The sequence below is a fragment of the Argopecten irradians genome, chromosome 16 (assembly GCF_041381155.1).
Source record: "Argopecten irradians isolate NY chromosome 16, Ai_NY, whole genome shotgun sequence".
NCBI lineage: Eukaryota > Metazoa > Mollusca > Bivalvia > Pectinida > Pectinidae > Argopecten > Argopecten irradians.
In genome coordinates, this window is record NC_091149.1 from 10,428,616 (window position 1) to 10,452,980 (window position 24,365).

At 35.8% G+C, this 24,365-nt stretch overlaps 2 protein-coding genes and 1 long non-coding RNA gene across 3 annotated transcripts in view; 2 read left to right on the forward strand and 1 right to left on the reverse strand.

Moving 5' to 3' along the window:
• Positions 1-3,670, forward strand: LOC138310669 (uncharacterized protein KIAA1143 homolog). Its single transcript, XM_069251999.1, has 3 exons — positions 1-148; positions 1,721-1,865; positions 2,885-3,670. Exons 1-3 carry the CDS (start codon positions 29-31, stop codon positions 3,085-3,087), a joined length of 468 nt encoding a protein of 155 aa, XP_069108100.1. The 5' UTR covers positions 1-28; the 3' UTR covers positions 3,088-3,670.
• A 5,541-nt stretch (positions 3,671-9,211) lies between these two features.
• Positions 9,212-12,875, reverse strand: LOC138311059 (uncharacterized). The gene is made up of 2 exons (XR_011206518.1): positions 10,442-12,875; positions 9,212-9,585 (listed from the first exon to the last, which is right to left on the reverse strand). It is a non-coding gene; the product is annotated as an uncharacterized lncRNA (long non-coding RNA).
• Positions 12,876-20,286: 7,411 nt separating this feature from the next.
• LOC138310896 (hyccin-like) overlaps positions 20,287-24,365 on the forward strand; it is a 61,322-nt gene continuing 57,243 nt past the window's right edge. Inside the window, exons 1-3 of the mRNA XM_069252222.1 lie at positions 20,287-20,331; positions 22,517-22,609; positions 23,441-23,575. Of these exons, the coding sequence (XP_069108323.1) occupies positions 20,287-20,331; positions 22,517-22,609; positions 23,441-23,575 (273 nt within the window). The remainder of the gene's footprint in view (positions 20,332-22,516; positions 22,610-23,440; positions 23,576-24,365) is intronic.

Below are 24,365 nucleotides of genomic sequence, written 5' to 3' on the forward strand. Positions count from 1 at the left end.
AAAAACAACAACAAAACCGCATGCAGAGATGTCGGGTCGAGGACGAGGAAAGAATGCGATATCTTTTGTACAAAACGACGAGCCAGCTTTTATACGACAGTTTAAACAGAAGATCGGTTATAAAGAAGGCCCTAATGTCGAAACAAAGGCGAGTAGAAACAGGCAGGTGCCCACTAGCAGGCTAGTCTGCAGTCAAAAAAGCCAATGTGATTAAAATGCAGAACCTTTATTTTATAGAGGATCCTCAGTGACTAATATCCCTCATACAAATAAAGTATACATAAGGGGTCCATTGTGGCTTTATTCTCTCTGTACTTCCAGTTCAAATGCATTTTCTCCACCTGGCTATATCAACTGAAACGACATTTCGTCCCAGTCCACATATGCGTTTAGCTTTGTTGTGATGTATGGCCGAGATGACGACATACAAGAAAATGATTAGAAAAAAAAATGAAAAAAATAATGCCCTTTATATAACCCCCTCCCCACGCCACTGAGCCGTATCACCTCACCTATAATCCTCACTATTGACGGATGGTGACAAACTAAAGAAGAAGAAAGAAGAAGAAGATTCTGACAGCTCTTCCAAACTATTTCGTCCATTTGAAGTGGCACGTCAATTCAAAACGTGACCTAACGGAATGTTGTCATATCATACGTTTGAAAATAAGAACTGTATTTTAATCAGCTTGACATCATAACGTAATAACCAGCCCTAGACTCTAAGTAAAACTTGAGGCAGTTCAAGAGAATAAAACTGACCAACCCTTGCCAGGAGAGCCTGCAGATACATGTACTTCATTTGAAGGTTACAGAGAGAGGGACTCCCGATTTTAAAGCAAAACAGTCAACCACAATGTACCATTATGCAATGTCTTTGATGTAAATCAACGTATGAAAATACCTGTGTCTTCTGTTGCCTCCAGTTTTACTATAAGATAATCCGGGATGGATATAACGTTAGTGGTAGTAACCCCTGGGGTATCAACAGTGCTCCCTTATATGATAAGGCTGTATGATGTCTATAGGATACAACCTAGAGAAAGTTGTTTATTGGTATCTTCCCAATGTCATGTACATTTTATATTACTTTCCCAAATAATTACATATTTAAGACTTTTGAGAAAGTAATAATTAAAGATGCTCCCCTTTTGACAGAGCATAAATGATACTTATCATTTTGATAATTATTGGTGTTTAATTGTGTATGTATATGTCTAATTAACACACAAAAAAAATAATATAAAAAAAAATATTTTGGTTTTGGTTTGTGCATAATCAGTACTTCATTCCATATATAGGACATTAGTGCAGCAAATTTTTTTTGGGATGCAATCAATTATTTTTTTTATTTTTATCTTGAAGTAAAATAAGAAGTTCAACCTTTTTAATGGTGATAATGGCAGGTTAACCAGGTCCAGTAGCACTGCTAAATCTGGATTATTTCTTAGTTATATACATTTGTAAATCACTATCCAGCTAGTGTACTAAGGTCATGGGTTCAAACCCTGGTCTGGTCTTCACCTTTTCATTCCATCATTATTTTGTGAGCCCAATTGAGGATTCACATTGTTTTCTCCAAAAAGTATGACATTAAACCTGCAAATACAATGTACATGACATCTATGTCAATAACTACTTAACCTGCAAGGGCAGATAACTCTGTAATATGTGGAAAAAATGCCATCAGCGCTGACTGATTTTTTAATTGTGGTTACAGAGACAAGCCATGCCAGATTTTGATGATGACGACGACGATCGTCCAGAAGAAGATGATGAAAAGCCTGTTGTCGTGGTAACACGTCCTGGTGACCTAACGGCCGAACAAGCAGAGGTCGCGGAAATAGAGCAAAGCAAGGAGGAAGGTCAGAGCCATTAAATGATTGAGGGGAATTTGTAGATCTACTTGTAATATGTTTATCACACAGAAACACTTTATCTGCCATGCATATGTACATCAAAACTTCAAACTTTATTAGTCTCTTTACAAAATATATTGTGTAGAGAAACATATTTACAACAGTCAAGAAATGCAACATAGAAGGAGGACAAATTATATGACTTTTTTTAAACATAACTTTGATAAATTTACATAAATTTCTCATTATTTTTATATTCTTTGAGTTCAGAAGCAGTGAAAATTTTATATTTGGTCTGGTGTGATAGTACTCATTAACATATAATTTCCTTTCTAAGGTCAAAAACGGACACTTTAATAAATAATGGAATTCATCACCAATATCATTGGTATCACAATAAGTACAAATTCTATCTTGATAATTCATATTAATCCATCTACCAGACTCCACAATGAATTTATGATTACTTGTTCTAAATTTACACATTAAAATTCTTTCATTATCATTTAATATATCAAAATATTTTTCAAAATTACATTCGTTTTTGTATATTCTATAGCAAATTGACTTTGAGGAACAAAAAATGTCATTATTCCATTTTTGTAAAAATTGGTCACATAATATTTGTATACACAGTGATAAAGGACCATGTATATAATTTACTGTATAGCAGGTTATTTTTCGCGGGCCAACATTTTCGCGATTTGATCTCAAAACGAAAAATCATATGTAAGCGATTTAAGATTTTTGTGATATGGATATAAGGGTAGATATCATTCAACCATTTTTTAATATTTCGCGGATCAAATTTTCGGGATCCTAGCAATGTCCCGCGAAATCACAAAAACATCATTCCTACGAAAATAACCAGCTGGATGTAAATATTATGAGATAAATTAATTATTACTTTTATTACTATATAATATGAAACCAGTGGATGAATGATATCGAGAATGTATCATGCTTCAGGAAATGACACGAAATGTCACTGCATGCTTTCCAGTTAATGTTTTTTCTGGTTACAGAAGAGAAAGCCATCAGAGATGGGAAGATCACATTTAAACGTCCAGAGAAGCGTTTATCAGCAGAAACGAACCTGTCCGATCTCAATCCAACAACATCTAAAAAGAAGAAAGATTCAGATCAGAAGAAAAAATCTAGTTCTAAAAAAGTGAAAAATTCCAAACTTTTATCATTTGGAGAAGATGACGAAGAAGATGAAACTTGATGAGATAATTTCCTTTATGCGTCCTGAGGAAAAAAAAATGCTGTTGTAGCATACAAAGGATGTTACTTTGATGATTTATTACTTTATTACAAGTACATGTAACTTGTATGTCAATTCTTTATTTGCTGGTCAGACTGCAGGACTTATTATTAATGTATGATGTTCTGACCATCCTTAGATTTGATGATACTTTATTACAAGTACATGTAATTTGTATGTCAATTCTTCATTTGCATCTCCATAGATCTGGCAAGGCTAATCATAATTGATCAGTTAATAAGATCCTTATCCGTGTGGTCACTTGTTAAGATGCTTCATGGCCAGTGATCAGTGTTGTGTAGTATGGACTTGATACGGAATCAAGAGAGAGAGAGGGGGGAGAGCGTGTAGAGAAAGAGAGAAAGTGTGTGTGAGAGAGGGAGAATGTGTGAATGAGAGAGAAATATTGAGAGATCAGATTAATTGAGTGCCAAGAGTGAGTGAGTTCATTTGTCTATAATGCATTCAATGTACATATTTAATATTATACAAAGTTGGTCAGTCAACTGTAAAACTTACGAAATAAAATTGACAGTATTTTCCTCATGAACTGCCTTACATATTGATATGGGATAGTACAGAGATGGATATAAAGACAGTGAAAGTAACTCCTGGAGGATGGCAGTTTTAATGGTTTTAATTTCCTGAACGGCTCTAGAGCAGGGCTAGCGTAGTCTAAAACAGAACTAGTACAGTCCAAGCAGAGCTAACGTAGCCCAAGCAGAGCTAACATAGTCCAAGCAGAGCTAATGTAGTCCAAGTAGAGCTAGTGTTGTACATGTCCAAACAGAGCTAACGTAGTCTAAACAGTCCAAACAGCTAACGTAGTCCAAACAGAGCTAACGTAGTCCAAGCAGAGCTAACGTAGTCAAAGTAGAGCTAGCGTATTCCAAGTAGAGCTAGCGTATTCCAAGCAGAGCTAGCGTAGTCCAAACAGAGCTAGCGTATTCCAAACAGAGCTAGTATAGTCCAAACAGAGCTAGCGTAGTCCAAACAGAGCTAGTGTAGTCCAAACAGAGCTAGTGTAGTCCAAACAGAGCTAGTGTAGTCCAAACAGAGCTAGTGTAGTCTAAACAGAGCTAACTTAGCCCAAGCAGAGCTAACATAGTCAAAGTAGAGCTAGTGTAGTCCAAACAGAGCTAGTGTAGTCCAAACAGAGCTAGTGTAGTCCAAACAGAGCTAGTGTAGTCTAAACAGAGCTAACGTAGTCCAAGCAGAGCTAACGTAGTCCAAGCAGAGCTAACGTAGTCCAAGCAGAGCTAATGTAGTCCAAGTAGAGCTAGTGTTGTACATGTCTTAACAGAGCTAACGTAGTCCAAGCAGAGCTAACATAGTCAAAGTAGAGCTAGTGTAGTCCAATCAGAGCTAGTGTAGTCCAATCAGAGCTAGTGTAGTCCAATCAGAGCTAGTGTGTAGTCTAAACAGAGCTAACGTAGTCCAAACAGAGCTAACGTAGTCCAAGCAGAGCTAACATAGTCAAAGTAGAGCTAGTGTAGTCCAAACAGAGCTAGTGTAGTCCAAACAGAGCTAGTGTAGTCCAAACAGAGCTAGTGTAGTCCAAACAGAGCTAGTGTAGTCTAAACAGAGCTAGTGTAGTCCAAACAGAGCTAGTGTAGTCCAAACAGAGCTAGTGTAGTCCAAACAGAGCTAGTGTAGTCCAAACAGAGCTAGTGTAGTCCAAACAGAGCTAGTGTAGTCTAAACAGAGCTAACGTAGCCCAAGCAGAGCTAACATAGTCAAAGTAGAGCTAGTGTAGTCCAAACAGAGCTAATGTAGTCCAAACAGAGCTAGTGTAGTCCAAACAGAGCTAGTGTAGTCTAAACAGAGCTAACGTAGTCCAAGCAGAGCTAACGTAGTCCAAGCAGAGCAAACGTAGTCCAAGCAGAGCTAATGTAGTCCAAGTAGAGCTAGTGTTGTACATGTCTAAACAGAGCTAACGTAGTCCAAGCAGAGCTAACGTAGTCAAAGTAGAGCTAGTGTAGTCCAATCAGAGCTAGTGTAGTCCAATCAAAGCTAGTGTAGTCTAAACAGAGCTAACGTAGTCCAAGCAGAGCTGATGTAGTTCAATTAGAGCTAGTGTAGTCCAAACAGAGCTATTGTAGTCCAAACAGAGCTAGCGTATTTCAAACCGAGCTAATATAGTCCACACAGAGCTATATGTAGAGTATTCCAAGCAGATCTAGCGTAGTCCAAACAGAGCTAGCGTATTCCAAACAGAGCTAGTATAGTCCAAACAGAGCTAGCGTAGTCCAAGCAGAGCTAACGTAGTCCAAACAGAGCTAGCGTAGTCCAAGCAGAGCTAGCGTAGTCTAAAACAGAGCTAGTACAGTCCAAACAGAGCTAGCGTTTGTTTGTTTGTTTGATTTATTAACGTCCTATTAACAGCTATGGTCATGTAAGGACGGCCTCCCATGTATGCGGTGTGTTGCGTGTATGTTGTGCGAGGTGAGTGTACTGGGAGACTGCGGTATGTTCGTGTTGTGTCTTCTTGCACAGTGGAACTGTTGTCCTTTTTATAGTGCTATATCGCTGAAGCATGCCGCCGAAGACACCAAGCAACACACCCCATCCAGTCACATTATACTGACAACGGGCGAACCAGTCGCCCCACTCCCTGTATGCTGAACGCTAAGCAGGAGCAGAAACTACCACTTTTATAGACTTTGGTGTGTCTCGGCCAGGGGACAGAACCCAGAGCCTTCCTCACAGGGGCGAACGCTCAACTCAAGGCCAAAGGTGAGGCGGTGCCAAGGGAGGCATTAGGAAAGATAAAGTCAGTTAGGAAGAAGAGAAAAGATAAGATCCTAAATTTAGTCGCCTTTTACGATCATGCAATAGGGGCAGCAGGTACAATTCTAACGCCCTACCTGCAGGGCCATTGTTTGTAGAGCTGTTCCAGCAGAGCTAGCGTAGTCCAAACAGAGCTAGCGTATTCCAAACAGAGCTAGTATAGTCCAAACAGAGCTAGCGTAGTCCAAACAGAGCTAGTATAGTCCAAACAGAGCTAGCGTAGTTCAAGAAGAGCTAACGTAGTCCAAGCAGACGTAGCGTAGTTCAAGCAGAGCTAGCGTAGTCTAAAACAGAGCTAGTACAGTCCAAACAGAGCTAGCGTTGTCCAAACAGAGCTAGCGTAGTCCAAACAGAGCTAGTGTAGTCCAAACAGAGCTAGTGTATTCCTAACAGAGCTAGTTTAGTCCAAGTAGAGCTAGTGTAAGTCAAAACAGAGCTAGCGTATCCAAGCAGAGCTACCGTAGTCCAGCTGCATGTGATCGTACCAAAGTTTTGTACAGCACATTGAAGGCTGTCTAATTCATTGATCTAAATAGTCTACTCATATGTCCAAAATTTGATTAGCCTTATTAACCCTCTCACTTAAAATCTGATATAGTTTTCGAAATCAAATTCTGCATCTAAAATTACGTCAATATCTATTTTCCTTTACCGTTTTGTCCAAGGATTTGTGCAGTCAAAAATGATAATTCCAGTTTATGCTGGCAATGGCTGTATTAGACCGTGTAGAAACCTCTCCGTGCCGCGCGCGACCGGAATAACCTGTAAACCGCCGATATCGAGGTCAAATTTTCTGACCACCGGATTATGCATATTTTCTAGCTCTAAACCGGTGTGACGTCATGATAGTCCGTGGCTTAAAGCTGTACTATAACTGATGTGCTATCACTTACATCGACGGTCACAGGAAAAGCCGATCAAAGATTTTTTTATGAATACTTTTTAGAGAAGTTAATCATAAAATAACTTTGGCTCGAATATAAATAACTAAAAGAGTGAAATTCGATGTTTCATTTACTCTAGTTTATGCTCTAATAGCAGGTATCTTCTATCTTCGTGAAATTATGAAAGAAAATCCACACAGAAATAAAAGTTTCAGATTTTTTGTCGAGGAGTTCAGCAACGAATAAGCTTTAATTAGATAATATTTTCCTGTAGTCTGTATCTTTGATATATTGTGAATTGCAATGTTTGAAATTTTACGTAAAAATTTAAGAAATCCATGATTAAAGCATCAAGGATATGATGCTTGACATACGTACACACCGATGATTGATCATTACAAACATTGTGTTGGTTGTTGCTAACCGAATAAATCGAGATACATTTAAATTTATTGCAAATCCGTAAAACGTTTCAACATGTGGTAGAAAGAATTTACTTTTGATATTATAAAAGATCAAATAATCCGTATCTTTCAGGGTCCGTAAATCAACAAAAGAAAATTAGGGTACATATATTATAAAAAGTTATCAACTTTCCCCTAATTACACACCCAAAAAGTCCCGAGTTCAAAAGAAATTAATGATTAAAAATTCGATATCCAGAGTGTTTGAATATGCATTTTCAATCGTAGACGATCACGTGACTTTCCAGACCAAACGAAATGGCGTGCCCAGTCAAAAGTGTGTCGTTCATGTTAGCAGGAACTTCTACGGAAGAACTTGTTACTTATCATGAACAAGTGAATGTTTTGTTATGTGATGAAGTTAAAGAGTCCCTCAGAACAATATATATACATTAACGTCGTGTAAACAATACTTCCATTCGGTCATTTTGAGTGTTTACTATACGGCGATCGGTTGACTATGCTTTGCCTAATTTCCGGGGGCCACCGGAGGGATTTTTGTGGGAACGGTATTTAAACTTCGTATAAAATACGTGTTGCGATACCATACAACGTACTAGACAAGATAATAAATTGTACAAAAATGTACCAGATATATAAATAATGGTGTTGATAAATAATGAAATAGACAAGACACATCGTACTATATAGAGACGAAAATGGTTTTCTACTCTGGTGATATTTTTTAAAATAAATATCTCAGACGATATTTGACTTGCCTTGGATAACCATATAACTTGTTTTATAAAGGTCCAAATGAAATATAATAATAAATCAAGTAAAATAAGCACGGAGAGCAAACTTGACATAATATGCATTTTTGTTCAATGTCATATGTGTATACATATCTATTAGTTAAATAATCACCATGTACCGCCATAAACCAGTATAAAACTTAATACATGTTATTTTATGTATATTTCTGATATTTATGTTGGAAAAGCTCCATGTTCGTTAAAAACATGATGATAAATTTATGGTGAAACTATAAACATTTGGTTATATGATTTCAAGGATTACAGAAAATAAAAAAAAAAAAAAAAAAAAATGGGGTTGAGGTTGCAATAAGGCGGTTTAATGTGTGTTAAAAGTTCTGAATGTCTAACATGCAATTATGTATATATTTTCTGTGTAGATAATGAAGACAGATCCCTTAGTTAAATTTGTGATGTACATATAGCTACCATATAATATGATGTCCAGCCGTGAATTTGCCTCTGAATCAAATTGAGACATGCATAATTAAAGACCTAGATGTTTCTTATACATTCATATGCATTGTAGTGTCATGTACACATATTGTGCATTGAATTCTAAGTCAATAGAAAAATGACTGGAGTTCAAAATAGCATCCAGTAGCAAATAAGCTGACCATAGCATGTGATTATAATGTCATCAGAGTAATTGCAGTAAAATTCATTTTTTAGGATGTATGTAGTCTAACCTGGTGGAAAATCTAACTTTATTAGTTGTATTTTGATAGTTTATCTTTATATATTCAAGCAATCCTAATTCCTTTAGTGTGATCTTGCTCCAAACACTAATTATGTGAAGTTGCTAAGAGCTTGTACATGTATTAGACCTTGATTGACCTGGACTAATTAGAAGTTATTGTCAGTCTATTCCTTTCTAAATCAATCAAAACTTTGCAACTTAAAATAGTCAAAAATGAATAATGCAATTTAACAACATGCATCACAGGCTATTGTCTCTACAGATATATGGATATTCTTATATATATGTGCAATCTGTGTATTACACAACAAGATTTTTTTTATTACACATAGGGATATATGTATATCTATAGAGCCAATATCTTGAGATTTGACACTGACTTTTGACCCAAATAACCTTTGATCTAGCTCCAGTCTTGTTTGCTATTTATTTTCTGTATTTGAACACTTCTGAAATGGACACTACATAATTAAACAACTCAGACAAATGACATATATTATTTTAATTGGTTTATTGTTCATAAATTAGAATTACATCCTTGTCCCATATAAATTATTCAAAAGTTATACACACTAGGTGTGTAAACATGCAATAATCATTATTATTCCTTTTTTCATTTGTGTGAAGAAATGTATAATTTGAAAATATCCTGGTGATAATAGTAAAGAATTATGCTAGGTTTGTTCTGTCCTTCCTTCTTGAAAATAATTTCTTTCTGGTTCATAATGGGTACATTACAAACAGGCTTTATTTTTTACTGTCAGTTTTGATCTCAGAGATACATGTAGTTGTTTTTCCCTTTTATTTTTGGGCGAGCTGCCATCACATCTTGCACTCTTGTCATCTGGTTGAAGGTCCCATATATTCTATAAAGAAAATGTGGAGTAAATGTCAGTTATGTACATAGATAAATACTGTATACATGCATGTACATATTCTTTCAGTGTAAGTCTACATGTAAATCAAACTAGTTCCAATTGTTTTCTGTCAAACACAAATTTATAACAATTACACAGTTTTTGAACACATTTATCAAAATCAAACCTCACTAGATACTAAGTTAGTCATTTATTGAATTACAGAGGTCTAGGCATTTTCATGTGAAGAGTAATGGTTCTAATTAGTGCCAGAATTTATGTAGCCTAAATATATTGGACATAATATATAATACATATTTTAAAAAGTCAATTACTATTCTTTACTCACACCACTTATGATGTATTGGTGTGAATTTTATATAATTAAGACCAGCAGATAGGATAACGAGTACGTGACTAAGTGACTGTAAGTCTAAAAAAATACAATCTTATACACACGAACACTGATGAATTAAGTTTGAAAGTGGCTTCTTTAATACAATAATATCCATAGCATGCAGTAAAAGGATATATTTCACCAATATACATCAATACACAAATAGATATCAGAAAAGATATCACACTCCTGACGCTGTAAGCCTGTAACAGTAGCTAACATTACATGTATATCGTATATGTATAACACTGAAGAATGTGATCATCTTTTAAGGAAACACGTACATTTTTTTGTATAATATGACTCTATTAATGCTTCTGTTGTAATCCATGATTAAATCTGTTATATGTTCCCAAATTTATCAACACTTTTCCTGGTTTCTAATCTCTATTTTACTATGGTACCAATTCCAAAAAGCGACCAAACACTTACAGAATATAACCCGTACCCCTTCGGGGCCCCACTCACCTTATAGAGACGAAGAGAAGTCAGTTTATGTGGTTTTGGTAGATCATTCACAAATCATAGTTGTTGTCATAGCTCGAATTCGTTTCCATATAATATTCTTAGCAATTCAGAACATTTTTAGTTGATATAATTTCCTTATTCACTTCGAATCAGCAGTTGATTCTAAGCCGGCGAGCTTTCACTGCAAAGCTCGCTCCATTGCGGTAAACAACTTTTATTTCCGGACATGCGCAAAGTAGCATTTCTAAGCTTTGGAGGCGTTAACTTTTGACTTTCTGTCGGACCGCGCGTAAGTCTAAAATAAAATTTTGTATATTTATATCTTTGGACCTCTTAACTTTCTAGACTTGTAATTTGGGGAAAGTTCATAACTTTTTAGGGCTATTACACCATATCTTGTCATTTTTTGTTTTACAGACCCTGAAAGATACGGATCATGCGGCTTTAAGCAAAACAAACTATTTTTTCAGACCGTGCGGTCGCTTTCAATTTTTAATCGATATACGAGTAGATACACCGATATTATAGATATATAATTAGCCATGCTTTGAACCATTGGTTTGATGGTTATGTCACGAGAGTGATAATATGTGGATATGTTCTCTTCGTAAATAAACTACTCCAACAACTGTAAACAGCTGATAGTTTTATTATACGCAAAACGGAGACAGATAACCTGAAATAAAAAGAACAATACCTGACAATACATAGGGACACATAAATGTACCGGCTATAATATGATATATTTATGCTGTAAAGTAATAAATATAATATACAGGTATTTATTTATTATATATCTATAGTAAATTCTATTCTAATTTCATGGTTATTACATTTAGTTTACAATCACTTTACCCTATACACTACCTGAACCTGACGGACCACGTGCGATCCTTTGTTATACATATACAAATTATAAAGGTTTATGGACAATTTATTTAAAGAAGTTATAACAGAAAACTATTGAGTATATTAATTATATTGCATAATGAATAATAAGTTAATTACTTTATTTCTAGTTAAATATTAAATAAACATACCTTTCAGCACTGTGGCCGTAAAGCACACTGGCTTCCAGCTATACATTTGTAGGTGTTACATGTCCGGTGCCTATTTTCCATGTAATGTGTGGACACGCTTCCACCAGGGTGGGCGTGCACGTGCAAGGACAGGGTCATGCAGGGTCAATGTGACACACTCAACCAATCCATTCACTCACCTCTCATACGTCATCATAACAATTTACATACACAGATTTACATGTACATGACATTACATGACACAGGGACATGTAAATTCAGACAATACACAGCGCATGTAGTTTTAAGACCTAATATAATAGATTTTATGTACACAGTGAATTCAAACACCGCGACATTCTCCCCTGCAAAGGAAAATGACTCCTGGCATTTAAATTATGCTAAAGATAAACATTTACAGTAAAAATATTGATAAGAAGCTCGATGAGCAGTGCAGTATCCAAGTGATTGGGGCGATCCCTACCTACAAGGACTATAAGATAACTGCTCATTGAACAATACTCTTAACAGTTTGAAAAATATCTTAACTACTTTTATTTTAACTCAAAACTACAAAATTAATCACCCTGGCCAGTGTCCCAAGGTAATATATACCTTATTAGCCTAATAAGAATTTCTCCTCTGCCAAGTGAAACAAAGCACTTCTGATGTGAATATAATCTAAACATTTATTATAATTGAACGTAAGTTGCAATTATGCTACAATTCTACTTAATAAATGGTAAACCATAAGGTAATACACATTAGTAGCTGTAGAGATTAAATATGATTTTCACAATCAGGAGTGGTCTTTGCTCACTATGACATTCTCCCACTGCTCTAGATGTCTTGAGCGTAGACCGCAGACCCAGAATTGAATGGTGCTAAGGTTTCAACGAGTCATTCTCCATATAACAGGAGTTTACAAGCTCGTATGGACCTTACAGCTGGAACGGAGTCTTGTGCCTGACCAACACCGCCTGCAGCATTAGAGTTTCGACACACACCCCTGTTACCCTGTTTCGGAGAATTCCCCATATACCCAACGGAATATGGTTGCACTGGCCGTCGCGACTCAGCAACAGTGCGTATATGGGTCTCCTAACAGGAATAACGTTCCTGGGTGTTTGACTCCCATCATTATCCGAGCTGTCAGAGCTAGTAGTGGAGGAGGAACTCTCAATAACCTCTATCATAAGTATTCAAAACTAGATTATACAGAACATGCAGAGGTGTGGATTATTTATATACAATACAATGCGCTGACATAAAACGCGAAGGACAAATACAACATTTACAAACCCATCTTCAGCCGCAGTTTCACTCAGCTCTTGAACTTCTGACACAATTCTCAACTTCCGCTACAGTGCAGTGCAGTGTGTGCAGTGTTAGTAGGTTGGGATTGTTAGCTGGGAAGCAAGGGACATGTAAATTCAGACAATACACAGCGCATGTAGTTTTAAGACCTAATATAATAGATTTTATGTACACAGTGAATTCAAATACCTTGACCAGGATGTTGTTTACCTGTACACAACGCCATTCATCGAACTCACCTGTAATTACCTGGCCGCGGGCAATTTGCTATTCGGTGGACTATATCGGGTATTTGCTATTGTCTTATATAATTACTGTCAATCAGGTTAGGACATCCGTTAATTGGATTGTGATTTTAATTATGGAAACCCCGTACATCTATGCTCTAGGTTTTTTATTGTCACCTCCATTTTTAAAATGAAGATGTAAAAGCATACCTAGGAATATATATTACATACACATATATATGTCGTACACAGGTAAAACAAAAATGGAAGGTGACTTATTCAGAAACAAAAATGGTTCTAAGAACTATTTCAACGAAAGGTTTAACCAGGACGTATATGACTTACTAAATCCTTGGTTTAACCTTAAAAATTATTCCAGTCGATTACTGTAATTACGGAATCGTGGCATATAACAATCTTCCGTAATTTCTAAGGTATTAGTAAAAATTCTAAGCATGTATTTTCAGCGTTTCGAATCTAAATGTACATGTATAGTCATACAAGAAGGGTTACAACATTATCACACTAAATATACTTATTAAATATCACTTAGTATATTTTTAAAAAGGTACAAGATATTATATCTATTTATAATGCCTGTATGCAAGTAATTTCAATTTCCATTTGAACACTTTATGTGGTTACTTTTTGGATTATACGATAAATGTTCATATATCATACTATTAAACCTCGGTATGATATACAAAACGGTCGACAATGAATATACTATTTTAAGGATTTAGTATAATTTTGAAATAACAAATATAAATCTACACTTAAACTGTAATTTAGGAACAAATATCAGAAACATCATTAATGTATTTCTACTTTTTAGTAAACGTTATAGATAAAGTTTCAAAGGCAACAATACAGATATACATACTATTTTCGGTATAAGTTCGGTACTGCACCTATATCACATAACTGATAACCGTCCACATTTTATTTTTACTAAAAAACTGTGCCGTGTTTGCAGTGTTATAGCGGAAGTTTAAAATAAAAACACGGATTCTAGATATATTCATGCTAAATTTTGGGATTTTACTCGTAAAAAGATAGTGTTACATTCACTGTTTTTTATTACACTGAAATTTACATCATATGCTATCTATATCTCAGTCCAGACTGATCCGAACATCATTTTGATATCGCTATCAAATTGGACTGATTGTCTAATATAAAGTTAGATATATGCTTGTTTGAATTTTTGAAATGGTGTGAATGGAATGTTTTGAAACTGAAAATATCTACACCATAAAGCTAAAATGACCATTTACTCGAAAAACTCAAATTGTAGATCTAACGTATACGTATATATTGATTGATTGAATTGATTGATTGATTGATATATGCTGTATACATGTATAGTACTAGGCTTACTTTGTGTAGCCGCGGACTACTCTGACATCACAAGACCACGTGACCACCTAGCTCATTATCTCTGAACCGTAGTCGACACTACTCGTTAAATCACGACCAAAACCAACCGATAGCGCTAAAAGCAAGGACGTATATAAGTCCTTATAAATCCTTGGCTAAAAGCTATGCGATTCGTTGGGTGGGACTTAATTTTTCATTCATCCAAAGCAATATCCTAACGTATTATAAAAAAAAAATTTGGCTGCACAAATCCTTTCAGTCTTTACCAATAATTCATATTGTATATGATTCTATTCGCCCTTCAATATGTTGGTGTCTAAGAACAATATGCATACGTTTGCATTTCTCAGTATGTATCTTTAAAAGTCAGATATCGCTCCAGGTACTTGTGGTGCTCAGATCTTAATTGCTGTATCATAATTAAAATTTTTGTCTTCCCTTTTTGTCTATAATTTTTTTTCTTTTGTAGCATCAGCAAACAAATAAAAATCTAAGTTCACTATTTCTGGTAGATCGCTCACTAGTATTACGAACAATAGTGGGTCCAGCACGGAACCTTAGGGAATTCCTGATGAAACGTATATCCATTCGGAATGAACTTCATTAAAAAATATGGCCATTATTATTGTACAATTCTTTCGCAGAATTGCCATTTCGTGGAACAAATTATACACCATTATTTCCAAGAACTGACATTTCGTTAAACAAACTACACGTACATGTATTGCCATCATTGAACGCTATTCTTTCGCATAATTGTCATTTCGTGGAATAAACTGTCTCCATCATTGGACACCATTCTTTCCCAGAATTGTCATTTCGTGGAACAAACTACCGCCATATTTAAAGGCCATTCTTTCCCAGAATTGTCATTTCGTGGAAAAAAAACTATACCGCTCTTTTATAGACACCATTCTTCCCAAGAATTAACATTTTGTGGAAAAAACGCAGATTGACGTTAAAGTCGGTGATATCCAGCCGGTATTGGTGTTTTATAGGTACACTGGGCATGATGTCTAAAAACTTTTTTAATGGAACGATTGGTCAGAGCTAGATACGGAAATTCAAACTTATGGAACTCGCCTTAGGTGTAATTATTTTAAAAATGAAACCTTATGTCGAATGCACATTTTAAATTTTCTAGATCATCTTTTTTTCATGGGAAAATCAATTTAATGCAAAAATACATGCGTTTGAAACTATAAACATGGATTATCGTTTGCACACTTAATCTGACAGAATGTGTCGATAAAAGGACGGCCACGTAAAGCCGTCCGCCGTGCATTCATTTGACTCCTTCCCAATAAAGGATTACCAAGTCTATTCAAATGAATGACGTTCATCCAAGATTTTTTACAGCGCAACATTCTATGTTGTAATTATAACCAGAGACATATAATATAAATGTAGATAATCTAATTACTAAATCTCTGTACAAGTTATATCTTATATCTAAACCTTTTTGAAATTTTAGAACTTTATTCATATGTCGCTGTTTTGCCGTCTGGCACATCGATAAATCAACGGCGGAAAAAAAAAAATATAAAAAAATAAGACGATCCGTATCAAGAAAATTAACATCTAATTTATTTTAATTAAATTGTTCCGAGTGTGATGACAAGCACCAGTAGATATAAGCTTATAACTATACATGTATATATATATGTGTGTGTGTGTGTGATTATAAAATTAACAATCTCGTTTTACGTCCCATTTTTGCCTTTAAATTTTAATAAAGAAAAATAAGATATTGTTCATTTTAAGAAAAAAAAAACAACTGAGATTATAAGACTTCTTACATTTAAAAAATAAATTAAAAAAAACCCACACTTATAGCTTCCAATTAAATTAGTGGTGTGCTACCTATAAAACCTGTTGTGACCTTGACATTCAGCATCGATCGATGTAAATCAATGTTTTCGTCATTGCCTGCACATTTGACCTTAGGGAATTCGTGTTATTGCATTTTAACTCAGCTAGAATACCACTGGGTCACATATAACACCTTTGTTTGGCAAACTAATATGGATTTTCTCATTCACTCCGTTATACCGGAAGTGAAGGTGTATTTTGCGGAAGTGTCATGGTAGCACTATGAGTACAATTCGTCTGCAACTTGAGGATCAAATTGACCGGTTTGTATATTTCCTGACTAGCTAGTGTTAGATTAAGTTGTGATGCATGTTTTATTTTGAGATGTCTATTCATTTTGTATATTTTATTGTCGATTTGTCCTTGAGTTCGATCGATATATGTTATTTTGCTGCAGTAACACCTGTTTATATGCCCTGAGTTGAACAGGTGCCCTGTCACTGGCTAGTGAAGCTACGACTTTCGTTTTGAAACATATATATATTTGGTTATTGACAGAAAACATCAGATAGATTACGAGTAAATTATAAACTGCATTAATTTCGACAAACTTCAATACCTTTAGCAAAAACATTAAGTAATATTTTAGTAAATATTATAATGTTAGTAGCCCTATTAAGTAATTATTTTCTCCAAAGTTACAGTCTATCAAGTGACAACCTGATAATAATATAAATCATGCACGGTACTAGTTTAATTTCTTTTTTATTTTCTATATCAAGTAGAAGACAAAATTTAAAAATAAAAGGATATACTTTAAAGTAGACCTATATTATATAATTAGTATATGATATAATAGTTTTCTAGCATAATAAAACATTTAATTGAAACAGAACTCAAAGATTAGGATTTGGACGTTGTTTAACTGTGTCCATGACTCCATGTAGTGCCAAAAGCATTCCAGTGCCACAGGCCTGGGTTACCACATATGCAAATCCTATGAATTCGCGTCATTTGCCGACATGATATGACCTCATGATTCCTTAATTGTGCTCATCTTCGTTTGATGGATATTTTGACTGCATTCCATGGCTTTTAATTTTCGAAAGCGTTATTATCATTATTTAAAAGGAAAAAAAATGTTTTTTTTTGAATTACTCCAGTTATTGCATTTGCATTAGTTAAATATATTTATACTGTGCCTTGTGGAGAGCAGTACTGGAGCAAGCACCAACCGGAATAGGTTAAACCGGAAGCATGATATTTTTTTATCCATCCATGCATGCAGGTCATTGATCTCAGTATGTACTTTTGCGTACGTTAATGTAACCAGAACAGAGCTTCAGTTAATTAGGCTACTATTTTCATATAAATTACTTCGTCTCTGAAACTATATGTATTGGATAGCATATTCGTATGGTTTCTATAGCATCATTTTATGGTTGGGATTCAAAATTAAACAAATTGTGGGGTCATGCAATTTGTCTTTGTGATTTTTGAATCATTAATTACTAAATTACAGAATTACTCAAAAAAAAACACCAGGTGGCGATACAGGCCGTCTGTAGCCTAGACAATTTACAGATTTTCTGTTTATCAATCAACTGTGTTCTGACAAAATGTGGAACATAACCACATGGTGACTCGAAACACATCAACTCTCATCATAAAAGAGCAGTTAATTTGATTAACTTTGAATGCACCTGTGCGAGAAATGTTAATAACAAATTGCAATTAAAATTACAAAAGGTTACGGAGGGGACACAGAGGAGTCCATTTCATTAGCATGACATGTTGATTTGAATTACCATATTCGGCCCAATAAGTGCCCAGGCATTTAAGAAAATTAAAAAAAAAATGAAAAGGTGCTTTGATAAGGCACAATTATTGCAAACTTATACAGGTTCGGTCTTTATTTATGCCTTGGCAATTGAAATTGAGGCCTCAAAATGGGGAAGGGTGCTTATAGGGACATGGGCTCTTATTCCGTATTTGCATATTACAGAGTTAGCTCCCTTGCAGGCAGGTATCAATTGTTACGTCATTATTTTGTGAGCGCAAATCATGTCGTTTTTTTCGAAAAGTATGACGTTATGTTCACAAACACATGACGTCACAATACCTACCCGCAAGAGAAGATAACTCTGTAATATGCAAATACAGAATTGGGTAGATTACGGTACCGGTATATATAACAAATCACAAATTACAGTAATTAATATTAATCATATGAGGAACAGAAAGAGCAAAGCACTTCTAGTTTATTTTCTTTTCTATTTCAAGAAGACCTAAAACAAAAGCCTATGAAAAGGACATAATTTAAAGTAGATCGATATGTAACTCATGATTGAGACAAACAAACAAATTTCTACTTAAAACATGATACATGAGGTGGTTCGACAGACCAGACAGTCCCTGGACAAAACAACAATTGCATTCTTTGATATGATAATTGTCTATCATACTAAAACATATGTTGACATGAATGTGACGATATGATTTTTTGTACTCGTATGCTGGGCGGATATTTTTTATTTAATTCTGAAGGGTTTAAATTTCCAAAAGTTTCATTATTCTGACTATTAAAAAAGCATGTTTTATTACTCCTGTTAATGCATTTGCATTAGTTAAATATATATGTTATTCGTTACTCTGGAGAGCAGTGCCAGAGCAACGCATATTAAAACTGGGACTGCTTAAACTGCAAATATACTTACAAACTTATCTTGATTCATGATTATGAAAATTACAGCACATATATAACTTTAAGACAACATCTATTTCCAATCGCTCTATATCTATACAACAAACTTTGATTCCGTTCCTTTGGAGTTGGTTATAAGCATGTTTTACAAACTTGTTGTATAGCGAATTAAAGTTGTAAAATTGTAAACATTTTGATATACTTTACAGATGAATGGATAAAGTAACTGGATATATCATTGCTGAATAAGAGTTTCCCATATCGCCAGAGAATCCCATATCGCCAGCAATCTCTGGTCAGATGGTTACTGTGTGAGGCTACAAACTGTGGTGAAATGGCTCTTCCAAGAGCCGTGCGGGAGTGGCTCTCCGAGTACAATGTAAGAGACTCCCATATCGCCAAAATTCTGTGGTCAGGTGATTACTGTGTGAGGCTACAAACTGTGGTGAAATGGCTCTTCCCAGAGCCGTGCGGGAGTGGCTGTCCGAGTACAAGGTAAGAGACTCCCATATCGCCAGCAATCTGGTCAGATGGTTACTGTGTGAGGCTACAAACTGTGGTGAAATGGCTCTTCCCAGAGCCGTGCGGGAGTGGCTCTCCGAGTACAAGGTAAGAGACTCCCATATCGCCAGCAATCTCTGGTCAGATGGTTACTGTGTGAGGCTACAAACTGTGGTGAAATGGCTCTTCCCAGAGCCGTGCGGGAGTGGCTCTCCGAGTACAAGGTAAGAGACTCCCATATCGCCAGCAATCTCTGGTCAGATGGTTACTGTGTGAGGCTACAAACTGTGGTGAAATGGCTCTTCCCAGAGCCGTGCGGGAGTGGCTCTCCGAGTACAAGGTAAGAGACTCCCATATCGCCAGCAATCTCTGGTCAGATGGTTACTGTGTGAGGCTACAAACTGTGGTGAAATGGCTCTTCCCAGAGCCGTGCGGGAGTGGCTCTCCGAGTACAAGGTAAGAGACTCCCATATCGCCAACATTCTCTGGTCAGATGGTTACTGTGTGAGGCTACAAACTGTGGTGAAATGGCTCTTCCCAGAGCCATGCGGGAGTGGCATCTCCGAGTACAAGGTAAGAGACTCCCATATTGCCAAGTGGCTTCCTGGTCAGGATGGTCAGTGTGATGGCATGTGTAGGCAAACTGTGGTGAAATGGCTCTTCCCAGAACCGTGCGGGAGTAGCTCTCCGAGTACAAGGTAAGAGACTTCCATATCGCAAACATTCTCTGGTCAGATGGTTACTGTGTGAGGCTACAAACTGTGGTGAAATGGCTCTTCCCAGAGCCGTGCGGGAGTGGCTCTCCGAGTACAAGGTAAGAGACTCCCATATCGCCAGCAATCGCTGCTCAGATGGTAACTGTGTGAGGTTACAAATTGTGGTAAAATGGCTCTTCCAAGAGCCATGAGGGAGTGGCTCTCCAAGTACAAGGTAAGAGTCTCCCATTTCGCCAGCATTCTCTGGTCAGATGGTTATATGCGAGAGTGGTTCTCCAAATACAAAGTAAGACTCTCCCACCCTCTAGCTCTGGTGAAGTGTTAACGAGGTTAGAGGTTATAAGGTAAATATTAAAAGGCATAATTTATGGTTTTCCTTTCTGTTTATTTGACCCTAAAGATCCTTGGAAATTCCAAGGCTTTTCAGTTTTTAATCATAATGTAATGCTGCGTCTCTAAAGTAAAAAATGCATATGCAGGCTTACTGCTATAATTACTGCAAATACGGTAGCTGGCACAAAAACATCTTCAAGAGAAGTAAACTACAGTATCCAGTACAACATTCATTATGAATATGACGTGCAGAAAAAACTAATATGGTTTGTGGTACTGAGATCACATATATGAACTACAGAAATAGGCTGGGATAGAAAGCCTAAAATCAATCATTACTGGTATATAAGCTGATCATGATTGGGTTTCAAGTCCAAACTCTGACACAATATACTATCATATAGCTTAAAACAGTTCAGTGTGGTAATGTCCATCTCACATGACGATTTCTGTTTTGATAGTCAACCATTTGACATTTAAGGCCCATTACGTTTCAAAGCAAAAAAATAGAAGTTTAAATCATCAATAACAAATATAACGTATAAAATATAGATAAAGTTTTTATCAATGGTCTAAAGATGAATTTACAACACAAAACAATACATTATTCCATGTAATTGCATGACACAGTTATATAAGGCAACTCCATGATTTTTCTCCTTATATAATTGGGGTTGGTAAATGACCCCATTCCCAATGCCAAACCCCCCTATATATTTTTCCCCAATTGCAAGGAAAAATTCCCAAATTGAATTGCTGAGGATAAAAAAAAAAGCTGTCCTGATAAAAGATTGTTTTGTTGATACAATACAGGTCCATGTAAGAACAGCATGTAACATTAAATAAAACAGTTATACAATATTTAATTACCTATAACACCAAACTCAGTAATGGGTAACTTTTCCCCAAAAAAGCTCTTTTCGCGATCGAAAATTCCCAATTTGTGTCAAAAACCTTTTTTCCCCAAATAACGTGAAAAATCACTGTAACTACTTGTATACTATGCTTTAATGAAGAGGAGGTCAGGAAATAAGACAACACAGGTTATAGGGTTTTAAAAATATTTTTTTAAATGTTTTGGAATCAATAATTAATAATATTAACGGTAAGCTAATAATATTTGCGCCTCTATAAAATTTTCAAACTTGTTTTACATTTAATTTACATTTTAAAAACTATCTGTGTATTCAAAAACATTAAGAGCATGCAGACTTCATAATTAGATCTTGGACTCTGATGAATGTGCAGGAAAATGTTACATTAGTCAGTGATACTATTAACTCAGTCTGTAATATGATTTTGGATCTTTTGAGAATTGATCCAAGGGACTAGATTCTAATGAACCCATGGCTAATGGTCAATAATTATAATAGTTATAACCCAGTGTCCCACCACAAAGACATTCTATGTTAGAAATAAAATGTCAACCTTTCAGCTATAGATAGGTAATTACAGTAAAACCCTTGTAACTCGAACAGCAGGGGACTAGATCAATAGTTCGAGGAATACAGGGTATTTGACTCATCCAAGGTTGGTCATTTTGGATCATTGACAGTCAAAATGTCTGGTCTCAAACTTAAAGCAAACAGTTAGTGTCAATGACATTTTAATTACCGTGATTTTCAACGTTTTGAACTTTTATGAAAGTGGTTTTTTGATAGCAATATCAATTTGAAAAATATGTATATCATGTTTGAAAATTTCTCAGTTTGATGGAAATGAGGGTTATTCGAAGGGTTTTGCTATGTATGGGACGTTGCTCTCGCAAACACATAATGTCAGAATCGATACATTACCTGCAAGGGCAGATCAACTCTGCAATATGGAAATAGAGAATAGTATTTTTCTTCCAGGGGTTTAAGAATTTTAGTACATCTGCATTTATTACTAGGGCCGCAGTAATCAAGAATTTCCTTAATAAAAAATAACCTGGCTAAATTGATGTCATATATATAAAGTTAATTTTAATGTAAACCAAATGCAAATAAAAAATTATCAACTTCTGTTTTTTGCATGCCATCTGGTAGATCATAGGGTTTTCAAAGTTAAGTATACTTTATTCACAGGCCGTTGAACAGAAAGAATTAAGCCAAATTAGTACCAGTAATACAGAACAATTTGTACTGTACTGTTTGTTTGATAGTCTTCCATCACTTGAGGTAAGCTACATTTTCTTTTACTCACTCACCCCTGAATTTACATAATGGACTGGTCTAGTCTCTGATTAAGAAGAGCCTAAATGTGTATTCGGGGGTTGAAAGAATTATGGTGGGTTCTGGTCTTGTCTAGATACTAAAACTTCATTTCATTGGTTCGCCAGCTGTCAATCGGGTACTGCACGTGACTTTGAATTTTGTATCGTGTATGAATATGCTACAACATTGAATGGGTACACGTGCATGTACGAGCATGGGGCGTGGTTATAAACCATCTGGTAATCGGTCAATTAGTCTCCGTAAATGTTAATATAATTACAGTAATCTATTTGAGTTCCTGAAAATTTGTGCTAAATGCATTTCTCTTTTATATAATAAAATACATATAACTTTATAAATGAGTAAATCTATCCTTTATTATTAAAGATCAGGCTTCAGGATCATGGCACAATCTTTAGACTTAAGTTTAGACATCAGAAATGGCATACTTATTTTGTAACATCATATTTGATTGTCCAAGTCTTAAGTTAAGACAGTTTTAGATTGTTTCATGACCCTGAGACCACATTTATGTCCCTGCAATGAAATAGGTGACCCCTGACCTTTTCAAGTCCATGCGTGGGGAAAAAAACAGTTTAATGAAAAAAATACCAGTGGTTGAACTAACCTCTACACCACCTAAAACAATACACATGTATATATCCCTTTGCTTGACACATTTATTATTGAATTATTCACTTTTTAATAACAGCAGTATGAATTACATTCTAGATAAGTATTTTCATCACTCCGACATTTATATCATATAAGTCACCATTATTTGTTTGTTTTCAGTCACTAGAGCCTGTTTACCACCAGCTGTTTGAGTTTTACAGAACACGAGAGCTTGGACTGAAAAGATTCACTCTGGAGTTTGTACCTACCCTGATATGGCTGTACCTATCCTCCCTAAGTATAAATGGTAAAAAGGTAGGTTGTCATTGTTGAGAATTTTTTAAACGGTATGAGCTTGACGTATTGTATTCGCCGTAATTAGCGCCCCTCCCCTTATAAGCGCCCCTTCCCTTTTCTGGAGAAGAGTTGAAGTTTTATAAACGCCCCCATCCCATGGATTTAACAATGGTGTACATATGATGCCTCTAACATTAGAATTGTATCCCATATAACATGACCTTAGGAGTCTCTTACATATGAATCACAACATAAGAATACATCTAAAGGATAAAAGGCATACCGGTATGTATGTTTACTGTCACAGTGACAGATCAATGTACCATGAGTATTTAAAACATGACTGATTTTTTTGTCCATTACCTACACTCTGTTAATAAATAAGCCCCTCCCCTTTTATTTCTTTAGCTCACAGCTCACCTGGTCTGAAGGACCAAGGTGAGCTTATATTATTATGCCATACCCTAGCATCCGGCATCCAGCGTCCGTAACAATCAACTTCTTCTCCAAAACCAATCGGAATTCAACAAAATTTGACTGGTAGCATCCTTTTGGGTTATACTGATTGAAAATTGTACAAATGATGGGGCTGACCCTCCAGGGGCCTGAGGGGCATGGTCAAAAAGGGCTAATTTGACTATTTCCATATAAATGACTTCTTCTCTGAAACTTAACATGGGATAGCATCCATAATGCAATGGTAGCATCCTTATAGGGTGGGGATTCAAAATTGTACAAATGATGGGGCTGACCCCCTGGGGGCCTGATTAGCGGGGTCAAAAGTGGTCAATTTGTCTATTTCAATATA